Raw genomic sequence first — 12,508 nt, 5'->3', positions numbered from 1 at the left:
TCGGGTAGGTTGGAAAACACGGAATTCGGAATCCGCAATCCGGAATCCGGAATACGGAATACGGAATTTTATTTTTAATAAATTAAAAATAAAAATAAATGTTGAGTCACGATATTTGGTCACGCAATTCCTTCATGTTAATAAAAGAAATAATTATTAACTATTAATCAAATATTAAAGCAATTTCTTAGTTTTAATAAAACCTAGACTCCGAACTCTTGGGGCGTGACAGTCACGATATTTGGTCACGCAATTCCTTTCTTTTAAATTATAAAAAATAAAAAATAAACAGAAGACAAGAAAAAACCCAAACAGCCTCGCGTTCCCTGTACTTTGTTCTTTATTTCCGAGAAAAGGGTATGTCACACAACACTTTAAAAGTTTTGTTAAAGTAGTTATGGTCACGCAATTCCTTCCTTTTAAATTGCAAAAAATAAACAAAAAACAAGAAAAAAACAAGAAACACACTCACGTTCCTTGAACTTTGTTCTATGTTTCTGAGAAAAGGGTATGTCACACAACACTTCAACAGTTTTGTGAAAGGTGTTATGAAATTGGACGAGAAGGCATAATGATTGGAATTCGGAATATTAGTTTTTTTGTCCCTTTTTTACACGATAGTATATTTAGCAATTATAAGATGAGGCAGAGTATGATATGATATGAAGAATTTTGCAGATCGAGGAGGGTTTTATCCGCTGGAGCCGAAGGCTAAATTGTAATTGACAGGCCTACGCGGACTCCCCTCGTGACCTTTAATCGCGACGCATTTGAGCCTTGGGTCAAAGTTTCGCTCTAACGAGCGTATCTTTGAGGGATTTACCCCTCTTATATGATATAATTGGAGGCTTTGTGTAGATTTTTTTCAGCAACGGCTGATTTTGTATTAAACCCCAGTTTTCCATTAATATTTGTTTAAGGTCGCGCACTGATGGGTGATATGTAGTGACAAATGGCAATATTTTCTTATGAGTCTTTTTATTTTGTTTGAGAGCCGACTTTCGTCCGGCAAAGTTCACCTCCGCTAGTGATCTCTCTATAAAGGTTTGTGGATAGCCACGCGCCCTTAGGCGCGATTTGAAATTAGAGAGACACTCTTCAAATGTTTTTTCTGAAGAGTTTGTTCTTAACACCCGGCGGGTGACACGAGGTGTAATGTGTATACTGAAAGGTTTCAGTCGGCTTATAGTGGGTTCTGATGTCTAGGATAGATTCCGTTTTAAATCTATCTCCTTTGTATACCACTGTGTCGAGGAAAGTTAATTCGTTCTCTGAAATTTCAGCTGTGAATTTTATCGTAGGGTGGAATTTGTTTGCTTGTTCAATAAACAGAGAAATGTCCTGTTTATCTTGATCCCACAAAGAGAAGATGTCATCGATATAACGTCTCCATTCTCTTGGCTTGATATTGCTTTGGCGAATGAGTTGTGTTTCAAATTTTGCCATAAAGATGTTGGCAAAGGCAACCGCCATTTTTGTACCCATTGCGGTTCCGTGGGTTTGGAGATAGTTATCGCCATTAAATTGGAATGAATTTTCTTTTAAGATTAAGCCAAGCATATCCCTGAGATATTTTGTCGGGATAGGGGGGTTTTTATTGTGAAACATTTCGTATGCCTGGCATACAGTTTCTATTCCCTCCTCGTGTGGTATATTTGTATACAAGCTTGTGACATCCATAGATACTAGAATTGTATTCTGGTGTATCTTAGTTTTTTTCCACAAAGTTGATAAAATCGGTAGTATCCTTGATGTAGGATTGTTGACTTTGAGCAATTGGTTGAAGAAGTCTATCCACAAAAGATGATATTCTTTCTGTTGGGCCTTCACAACCGGATATGATTGGTCTGCCAACCGGTTTAGGCTTGTGGATTTTTGTAAGTGTATAGAATATTGGTATTCTTGGGGAATAGGGAGTTTGTAAAAGCCATTTTTTTGTCATGTCATCTATGTGTTTACCTTGGTGGAGTTGAGTGATGATTTCATTCACTCTTTGGTTTGTATCGTTCACCATAGGTTTATCTAGAGGCTTGTAGTGTTCTCTGATGTCGAGTTGCACTTGGGCCTCCTTTATTTTGTCTGATTTGTTCATGATGACTGTTGTTGTACCCTTGTCTGCCTTTTTTAGATTTATCGCAGTGTTGTTTTTGAGTTCCGCCACTGCTTTTATTTCATTGCGTGACAGATTATTTATAAAGGAGGCCCAAGTGCAACTCGACATCAGAGAACACTACAAGCCTCTAGACCTACCTAGGTTTTATTACAACTAAAAAATTGCTTTAATATTTGATTAATAGTTAATAATTAATTTTTTATTAACATGAAGGAATTGCGTGACCAAATATCGTGACTGAACATTTTTAATTTATTGAATAAAACTCCGTATTCCGGATTCCGGATTCCGGATTCCGGATTCCGAATTCCGTGTTTTCCAACCTACCCATTGTTTGGGACTCCACCACTGAGCTGTGAAAACATCAAACTTGAAGTGGAGTATGACACATTGTTTGTTTTTGTAGGCTAGTCAGACTGATTATGCATCAAAAGACATTTCCTATATAGAATAAAAATAAAGCTACGTTTACCCATTGTTTCTTTGAGTCCCTTTCCCTTTGATTACCCTCTCTCCGATTTCCATTCAAATTTACTGATTCAAGCACAAACTAAATGTGTCGATTTCCAAGTTAGAAACATAAATAACCACGCCAAGATAAGCAGAATTAGCAAAGACAACTAAATTTTTATTGCTATTACATTACAGGAATTCCTCTCTGTTAAAATACAAGTGTCCACGTAAAAATTATGTCATGCTTAGCAGGACTGTTCTTGTCGAGATGTTTTAGAATAGGTCATTGTTCATGCAGACAGCTTCTCTCTATAGTTGTAAAGTTTCTTTGTCATACATATATTCCGACCCACAGTAACAGGAAGAGTACTCCAAATCCCATGAAAAGAGATGCGACTAACGACACTAGCAGCTCCTTGTAGATGTCTCTACTGTACTTGGTGGATGTTACCTCGTAGCTATGGTAATCATTAAGGAAAGTATGCAAGAAACACATTACTTCATAACAATCTTCAACATGTGTATTTTGTTTATAGAACTTTATCTTAACCTTGTAGTAACTGAGGTGGCCTCCCCTATAAGACTGGTGGTTTCTTGGAGGTCTCCTTGCCTCACCATAATTATTACTGTAATATTTCAACCTTCAAGTGGCTAATAAATGATGATGATGATAAAAACACCGCTCCACTAAGGGCAAGGAGTGAACGAAGGCTAGGAAAATATGTCGTCCTTTGGCCTGGCTGTTTGAATGTTTAACTGGGGTTACATAAAAAAGTTCACTCAAGCTTTATCCCCTGCTTTCAAGTGCATTTTGCTAACTTTTTTCACAGCTTAGGATTGATTAAAGTAATATTTAAAGGGAAAGATACATAAATTTTGTTACTAATAAATCATATAAGTGATTTTGACATTGACACTATAGACTTTTTACACGAATATAAGAACTTCCCAACCTCTCCTCAGATGTTGATGACCTATAGCTATGGAAAATAAACCACCCATGTCTTTGATGTACTACCGAAACAGGTAGAGCGCAAATTCAAGAACATGCGTAACGGTTGTTTTTGGTGCCAAATGGCAACAATCTGCGTCATGTGGCTTTGCTTGTCAAATGAAAAAGGTAAACGCACGTGGTTACATTCCTTTGCGTTCTGACTTCGTTGTTCGCGCCAAAAACAACCGTTACGAATGTTTTTGAGTTCGAGCTCTACCTGTTTCGGTAGTATGTGGTCCTCGGGCCGCCATCAGCAATAATCGTGTCGATTATACTGCCTCTTAGGCTGTCATCAATTGGTTTTCCTGATAAAAATGTCCTGCCTTTGCTGTTTACAGAGAACGCCATCATCCAAAGCTTCATCAAATGTTGAATGAAACATTCAGGAATGTGACTGGGTACGTTCACCTTTTTCATTTGACGAGCAAAGCCACGTGACGCAGATCGTTGCCGTTTGGCGCCAAAAACAACCGTTACGCATGTTTTTTAATTCGCGCTCGACCTGTTTCAGTAGTAAAATAACTTTCACTTGAAAATAATTACTTCATCAATTTATTTTTGTTCGACTTTTTGTTAAACAACTCATGGATGACTTGAAAGTCACTCATGCAGAGTACCGGTATTCCATCTCTCTTGTCTTTTCCCTGATTTACCATTCTTGTCTCTAGAGGCCGTCATCTTTGGGTCAGCACCAAGAACAACGACCCCTGGCAGGGTTCAAAATGAAAGTCCATAATTGAAAATTCATAATAATTGATGGACTGCACAAATCTTATTTGCTAACCATTGAACATGAGTACTCTGCGCATGCTACAAATATCAGAACGTATTCTTTGGGAGTAACTGCAGAATACTGTCACTTGGCTGCATCTAAGCGTGAACGTGCGCCGCCAAAACATGCTCTAATTGGGTATTAAACGTGGCTTGATTGGTTATCAGACGTTGAAATTTGGCAGACCGTAACAGCAACTTTCACGCCGAAAGTTCAACACATTCAGGTTTTAAAATGGCAGAAAGATTGGATATGAAGACTTCTTCCAACAAATTGATCCGGATCTGTGTCGATATACATTTGCAGGTTCACTTGAATCACTTCTAGCCTAAGGTTTTGTTTGTTCTCAATGTTTATGGCGTTTGAGTGCGAAAGTTGCGTCATGGTCTGTTAAACTTCAATGTTCGGTGGCGAGTGTTCACACTTAGATGCAAGCGATGGTACCCTGCCACTTGAAAGCAATACCTCAGAAAGTGGCTACATGGCTCTTGGATTAAAGACAAGGTACATGTATATTCATGCTACGTGGCCACTGTTTTAGAGGTATAACTTAAAGGAGAAGTTCACTCCAGAATGGCCAGTATTTTTTTTTTACGCCAATAAAAAGTTTATGCAAAGATATGTTATTCACCAAAATTTCAGCTTCTAACGAGCGCTTAAACCTTACGAAATCCTTTTCTGAAGTAGCCCAAAACTCGACAACTGAACGCCGCCATCTTGAAGCTGTTAATGTATGCGTGACGTCAAAGAGCTCAGCCTGAAGTTGAGCGGGAAAATTTTAATTACTTCAAACTCCTTGTTTCTTTGTAGTGGCTTTTGTTTGTCAAAATGCCTGTTTGTGCAGCTCCATTTTGCTTAAACAGAGCTCCAAGAAATACAAAAAGAGGTATTTCCGTTTTCACCGTCTTTCAATATTTAAAGAACAATTGCTCAAAAGCGGACACAAATATTTGTGTGTTCCGGCGTTAAATCGGGGTCCGATCGAGTTCATTATTGAAGTGCAATTTTCTGCAACTTTTTCAGGTTGACCTATTATTACCTATCCTTCGAGACCCTCGATTTTTCTCGTCGTCCCGCTCGACAATCTGTCTCTGGGTCTCCGAGGATGATCATGTTACCAATGTTGCAGTATTGCATACGGTACGTGCATGTTGCAATCAAGATTTGTGACAAACAGAACAAAAACAACCAATAAGTCCATAAACGGCAATGTCGCCAATGTCCTTCGCGGTAATAAACGTCCTCCTCCACTGTTCGCGTCAGTCATGACGACATGAACGCGAACATTGCTGTTTCGTTTTGTTTACAGCATCCATCCTAGTTATTTTACGCCGGACGTTTCCTTGAACATTATAAAAAATTGCCAAAGTAGCAGACCGTACCAGTTTGTCGTAGCAGTGCTACTGAAAAGAATATATTTACTTGTTTGCTTGACCACAAATAATCGCCGGGACCTCGATCAAACGCCCCCAGGGTTTATTTAAAAGTTAGCAGTTTTGACCCGGCGTTTATACGAAGCTGGCGTTTAATCGGGGACCCGCGTTTAATCGAGAAAATACGACGAAGTCAACAACAACAACAGAGAGTTTCTCTGGTTGATTAAAAATTCTCCCTGAAATAAAGTAAAAAAGTGAAATAGCATAATCGTAACATTGGTTGGTATTGCGTCTGCCTTTTTCTTTTTTTGTGGATATTTTCACTCAGGAGACTGTATCTGTGATCTTCTTCGAAGCAGTCTTCCGTATCGTTTTCGGAACACACAAATATTTATGTCCGCTTTGCCAGGAATTTTTCGTTTCTGCCCATTCTTATAATCAATTCGTGAGCATTTTTTCTTTTAGATATTGAAAGACGGTGAAAGGTTTTTTGTATCTCTTGGAGCTCTGTTTGAGAAACATGGAGCTGCACAAACAGGCATTTTGACAAACAAAACAAAGCAAGGAGTTTTGAGTATTCAAACTTCAGGCTGAGCTCTTTGACTTCACGCATACATTAACAGCTCCAAGATGGCGGCGTTCAGTTGTCGAATTTTGGGCTACTTTAGAGAAAGATTTCGTAGGGTTTTAGCGCTCGTTGGAAGCTGAAATTTTGGTGAATAACATATTTTTGTATAAACTTTTTATTGGCGTAAAGAAAATAAACGGCCACTCTGGAGTGAACTTCTCCTTTAAAGGGGCAGTATCATGGCGATTCAGATGCATTTTCGCCATAACAGAGCTAAAAGTATGCCTCAATAGCTTTACTTATTCACAAGATGCGCAGAGAACACCAAAGTGAAGATATTACGTGAATAATTTAAAGGAGAGCAAAATGTATTTAGTTTTTAACGATTTGTCCATGACACATGGGCAGAGTTTGAAAACGTCTGCCAGACGTTTTCAATTTTTATTTGAAATCTCATCCGGTGTCCGGTCGTTTCGAGACAAAGTCTTTTCGAGACAAGTCGTTTCGAGACAAGTCGAGGTCGATTCGAGACACAAGTAAAGTCGTTTCGAGACAAACTGAGACACATGTAAAGTCGATTCGAGACAAACTGAAATTGCTTCAATTTAGAAGTAAACCCCCAAAAAGATCAGTATATTAGTTTGCGAATAATCTATAATTCGCCGAAGCGACCCGATCGATCGACGTAAATAATTCCCAGTGCTCCCGCGAAGTCCTTCCGATACCCAGCCCTCCTCCGCAATGAGAACACACAAACGAGACCAAGTTTATGTTTATTTACAAAAGAGATTTGGATCAATATATTTATGAGACGTACTCTATAACTCCACAATAGTTATCAAGAAACACAAATACGATCAATAAAGTTGTGTAACTCGGTGGTGCACCGGACCTCTGAGGAAACTTGAGTTTATCTGGCGCGTGGGTAGGCGAGTTTGTAAATTATCATATCAATATCCATCTGTGCAAGACAAAAAACGGCTCTTTTAGGAGCCACCACATCAGCAAAAGTCATGATCAACGAATACTTCACTATTTTTAAATAAAGATTCAATAAAGTTTGTTATTACGCGCTGAGAAATAAAACAAGATCGGTCGACCGAGCGGTTGAGTCGCGGGAAAACTGGGTATTACAATTCGATTGTGTCACGGGAGCACTGGGTATTATTTACATCGATCGATCGAGTCGCTTATTCGCAAACTGAAACACTAAAATATACTGATCTTTTTGGGGGTTTACTTCTAAATCGAAGCAATTTCAGTTTGTCTCGAATCGACTTTACATGTGTCTCAGTTTGTCTCGAAACGACTTTACTTGTGTCTCGAATCGACCTCGACTTGTCTCGAAACGACTTGTCTCGAAAAGACTTTGTCTCGAAACGACCGTAAACCTCTCATCCCTGTATAACTCATGATAATACATCTTTTGTTACTTTAGTGTACTGTTATTATCATTTGTAACACAGCTATACCATTATTTTAAAGTTTCCATTAATGTAAATATATCTTTCGACTTTGACTTTTCGAAGTAATTCTTGTGATACTGCCCCTTTAAGAGTGGCAAAGTTTCCTGGAGTAAGGCCATTCTTTGTGCTGACCAAAAGAGTGCATAATTCTCTGGGGACGAGAGGCTGGCCAGAGGTCACGATTCTTGGCAAATGATCATGAACTCTTGGGATGAGAATGATAGGGACTTAGTAAAAGTTGAAGCATTTCTTTACTCTCGCCACTACTACTGCGTAAGAACCACAAATCCTGTTCCTTTAATGGGAAAGTCTTTTTCACATTGCGTGACAAAGAACTTCCAGCAGCAAAAAATCACGATCTGCTCAACTGTTGAGCTGTTCACGACAAAATCTTCCCCCTTCAAAAACAAAATCTTAGTAAATAGAGTCCATACTGGATAACTGTTCACTAAGATTTCTCTTTAAGATCAATGAAATTATTGAATATAATCATCTCTTCAATCTAAGAATACAAAAAAACATCAAGACCAAAAATAAAAGGATACACAAAGAACCAAGCCATAAAGAATATTCCAATAGAAAGCAGCACAATCGTCAGATGAGGAAATACGGCTGGATTGATTGGACTGGCATATCGGCTCATCTGCTCTACCGATAATCCCTCCTGAAAAATACAAATTGAGGATTCAAAAGAGAAAGTAAACAAGATAGAAACAGATACATAATGTAATCGAATGATTTAAGTTTTCATTTCAACTATTATCTATATTAATAAAGTAAAGATGGCTCGGATATTCCGCAGATTCTACGAAATCTTTACTCACCATCTTGGAACGAAACCAGACAAAACAAAGAGGAGACGTGGAAGGGAAGAATTGGGTAAAACCGCTGCTTTGTTTACTGCGAGTTTCAGCAGTCGACGCTTGATCGATAATTGGCCGGACTTCCGAACTTACTTCGGAAATCTTCGCTTTGGTTTTCGGAGAGAAGTCTGGAATCTAATTTTTACTTTCGAAGGCGCCATGTTTGTTTCAAATAGAAAGTCATGAGTTCAAAAAAGAAGAAAGGAGAGGGAAAATCAGGCGAGTCATGGGAGAAAGGAGAGGAGATCTTTCAAGGCGTTATTCTTTCAGATAGTTTTAACTTCAGATTTTTACCAATCACTCTTGAGACGCCCAGGGTAAGTGGATTCATTTATTGAAAATCACGTGTGTATTCCGTCTTTCGATTTGGTCGTCTTCAATTTTTAAATTTTTTTTTACAGTTTTGTTAGCCTTCGTTACTTTTTCATGATCACTTCACGTTGAACACGGTAAAGTTTGGCCAAATCAAGCTAAGACAAGAATCGTGAATTTTGTTTGTCTGAATTGCATAGCTTGGTCATTATGGTCAGCGGTAGAATTGAAAAAAAAAATAATAAAAAAAAACAAACAAACAGAAAAAACAGCAACAAGAAAGGGCACTTCAGGGAGTTAAATCCAAAAAAATTCCTGGGGGAGCATGCTTTCGGACCCCCTAGAAGCATGCACCTTTGGCACGTGCACTCATTTAGGAAATAGGTCACCATTAATTTTATTCTTGATCCGACTCTTAAAACCGGGCCACTCTCATTCCGTTTGGCATAGAACTCTCATGCACTTTCATCAACTCTCGTGTGCTCTCATCAACTTTGAATGTGCTCAAATCTTTCACGAGAGTCAATGAGAGTTTGATGGACTCTCGTTCTTGTTTGGCTCGATTTGGTGATAGTCGATGGGAGTTGACAAAAACTCTCAAGAGAGTAGGCCTTTCTCGATTATGCTAGTAAAACTGGCATTTAATGCTACTAGAAATTCTCGAATAAAGCCAAAAAAATGCTAAAATAATGCCTGATTTCTTTTAAAAATGCCACTTGAATTCCAAAGAATGCTTTGCTTTATTTCAAACAAAAGGTACAAACTCTTACATTATGTGCTCATATCAACAACAGGTGATACTGTAGTGGACTGTAGTGATCGATCTCTTGCTATAGATGATTGAACTGGTCTATCTTGCAAGTTCGTGGCCGATGCCATCTTCGCTGATCTTGGCTGAGCAAGAGAAAGAGTTACCTGCTGACCACACATACCTTTTTTCCGTTGGTGTACACGCACAAGTAACACAACGCACAAACAATCGACTCGAAACAGACAGAAAACAATCAAATTAAGTAATCAAAATTGGGAAACTTTAGGATTATTTATCCTTCTGAGTTCTGAGTACTGAAATCTGGATCACAGTCATGAAAAATGACAGAAAATGCTAGCAATTCTTTTTCAAGAAAAAAACGAAAAAAAATGCTCGTTTTCCCAAAAAATGCCGAAAAAAATGCTAGCATAATCGAGAAAGGCCTACAAGAGAGTCAACTCTCATCAACTCTCATCGTCATTTGGCCCAGGCTTTAACTATTAAACAAACTTGATGTTGTAATTGTGGTGAACATGCAATCTAACATTATATTACACAACTCTTTGACTATCATATTCTCTGTTGTACATCCTTTGTATTATTAATCCACTTGATTCCATGCACAGGCCTTGCTGCCACTGGTTAATGTTCCACTTCTGGACTATACCATTGAATTCCTTGTTGAGGCTGGAGTCCAAGAAATCTTTGTATTCTGCTGTGCTCATGCTGATCAGATCAAGAAACATCTGAGGTTTGGAGAAAGTTGTGTTATTCTGACTTTTTGTTTTAAAATACTTAACTTGAATATTTCAATCAAAATGATTGTTGAACACTGACAAAATAGTAGCATTTTGCTTTATCACAATATTCTGCTCAACTTCGTTAAAATAATAATTGCATCTTCTTTTGTTTTATACAATAACAGCCAATCGAAATGGACAAGTTCAAGGTCACCATGTGATGTAAAAACTATCGTCATTGAAGACTGTTTGTCATTGGGCGATGCTCTGCGAGAAATTGACAGACAGGTTTGAATTAATACCATGTAAAAATGGACTGGCATGGATTTGTTTGTTAAAAGAAGCATTCTGGAATAATTTTTCTCACACAAAGAATAAAGGAATTTATTGTTACATATTTTATTATACATGTAGTTACTTATGGTAACAAATGTTTCATATTTCATAATAATATTATAATGATGGTCAAACTTGGACATTAAACTGAGATTTTCCAAAATTAATTTCATGCATTTTGTGACTAAAATCCAGCGTGTGCCTGGACAGGATTCTCATATGCTGACTCAATAAACTCAAGTGACTGAAAATAACTGAATGTGATTGTGTGATTGTATGTATAAAGATGATGAGCTGTGTTACAGTCTTTTATTTGACATAATGTACTAGTGTTATGATGAGGAACATCATACTGAATGTAGCTGTTGTGGTTCAATTTTATATTTGGTTTAAAAATTTTCAAACCAGTTTGATTTTTATTTTTCATTGTCTTACGTTCATTATCATAATCTGAAACAAAGGGAAATGAAAATCAAACTGGTTTGAAAAAATTTAAACCATAGATAAAATTAAACCACAACATAGCCTCCATTTCATTTTTACAGTCTTTCCTTAAAAATGATTTTGTGCTGGTTAGCGGTGATGTGGTATCAAATATGAAATTAGAACAAGTCTTACAAGAACACAAGTAAGTTTAATGACTATTGTATAAGAAATTATTATAACTTATTATTAAAGGGTTCTCTTGGCTTTGTTATTGACTGAATACGTCAATTACTGATTTGCCTTTTACCTCTCTTTCAAATTGAGTCCTAGTGCATAACCTTTCATATGGAAACAAGAAGCTCTTAGAGCTTAAAACTGCGCTGGTCACGTGACCAACCTAGGGGTAGTCTTGCGGGGAGAATAAAAAATGCACCCCCACCCCCTTATATTCCCTTTATTTGCGTCAAACAATGTTGCGACTGACAAGCAAAATGTGGGGGAACAAAAAATGCACACACCCCTTATCCCCTTTACCTGTGTCAAAAAATGTTGCGACTGACAAACAAAGTGGTAAGAAAACACCTTGTGTGACATTTCATGGTTGACTAGTTTCATCTGCAATTAAATATTTTTTTTAATATACGCTAATGCTGGCCAAATTTAATTCCCACGATCCTGATCCGTGAAACCAAAAAAATCGCTTATCGGAACAACGGGATTTTTCAGGCGAAAGTTGCCCCTGGGTCTGCAAGATCAATTCATAAGTCTTGCTTCACGCCAGAAACGTAAGTATCCGTGAGAATTTCGACAGTATTCCCTATTTGCATAAAACTGAAAACTGGCCCAATGACAATGTTTCGCAGTTTCTATAAAGTAAGTACTCAGGCTATTTTTGAACCTCTTCAACAGTTCAAAATTTATTTGACCCTGTTTCGGTTTTCGTATTACAATAGGCGGTTGTAAAAATGCAGCGTCTGACAAACTTTGTGTGACATTTTATGGTTGACTTGTTCTAGCCGCGATTAATAATTTTTCTTATATGCAAATTCTGGCCGAATTCCCACGCGCGGACGCTGAAGCTGTTTTTAGAACAGAGGGTATTTCCCTAGCATACCGAATGACGTAAGCGGTACAAGTCAGGGCATGTTTGTGAAGGGAATTGTTTTTTATCTCTAAAATCCTTTCAATGACACAGGCCCAAAAATAATAGATTACCCTTCAAAGAGAAATACATGCAATAAATTTGTTTAGTAAAGACCAAAGGATTCGCAAAGATTTGATAGGTAGCTTATAATAGCTTTAAAACATTACGTGACTTGAGCTCTAGCCGATCGAAAG

General features: G+C 37.8%; 2 protein-coding genes and 1 pseudogene across 2 annotated transcripts; 1 reads left to right on the top strand and 2 right to left on the bottom strand.

Moving 5' to 3' along the window:
- Positions 1 to 771: 771 nt before the first annotated feature.
- Positions 772 to 1,652, bottom strand: LOC144640521 (uncharacterized; annotated as a pseudogene).
- A 1,068-nt stretch (positions 1,653 to 2,720) lies between these two features.
- Positions 2,721 to 8,649, bottom strand: LOC144640520 (dolichyl-diphosphooligosaccharide--protein glycosyltransferase subunit TMEM258). Its single transcript, XM_078499628.1, has 3 exons — positions 8,567 to 8,649; positions 8,288 to 8,406; positions 2,721 to 3,024 (listed from the first exon to the last, which is right to left on the bottom strand). The coding sequence occupies exons 1-3, from the start codon at positions 8,567 to 8,569 to the stop codon at positions 2,898 to 2,900; spliced, it is 249 nt and encodes an 82-aa protein (XP_078355754.1). The 5' UTR covers positions 8,570 to 8,649; the 3' UTR covers positions 2,721 to 2,897.
- On the top strand, positions 8,639 to 11,372 carry LOC144640522 (uncharacterized; the record flags this gene model as incomplete). Its single annotated transcript, XM_078499629.1, has 4 exons — positions 8,639 to 8,922; positions 10,295 to 10,419; positions 10,594 to 10,696; positions 11,290 to 11,372. Coding segments are annotated over exons 1-4 (446 nt in total), but the record flags the coding sequence as incomplete, so codon positions are not given.
- Between the last annotated feature and the right edge of the window lie 1,136 nt (positions 11,373 to 12,508).

This window comes from Oculina patagonica, unplaced genomic scaffold (assembly GCF_052425735.1).
Source record: "Oculina patagonica isolate OP01 unplaced genomic scaffold, crgOcupat unplaced325, whole genome shotgun sequence".
Classification (NCBI taxonomy): domain Eukaryota; kingdom Metazoa; phylum Cnidaria; class Anthozoa; order Scleractinia; family Oculinidae; genus Oculina; species Oculina patagonica.
The sequence above is the reverse complement of the archived record's forward strand: the minus strand, read 5'-3'. Positions and strand labels throughout refer to the sequence as shown.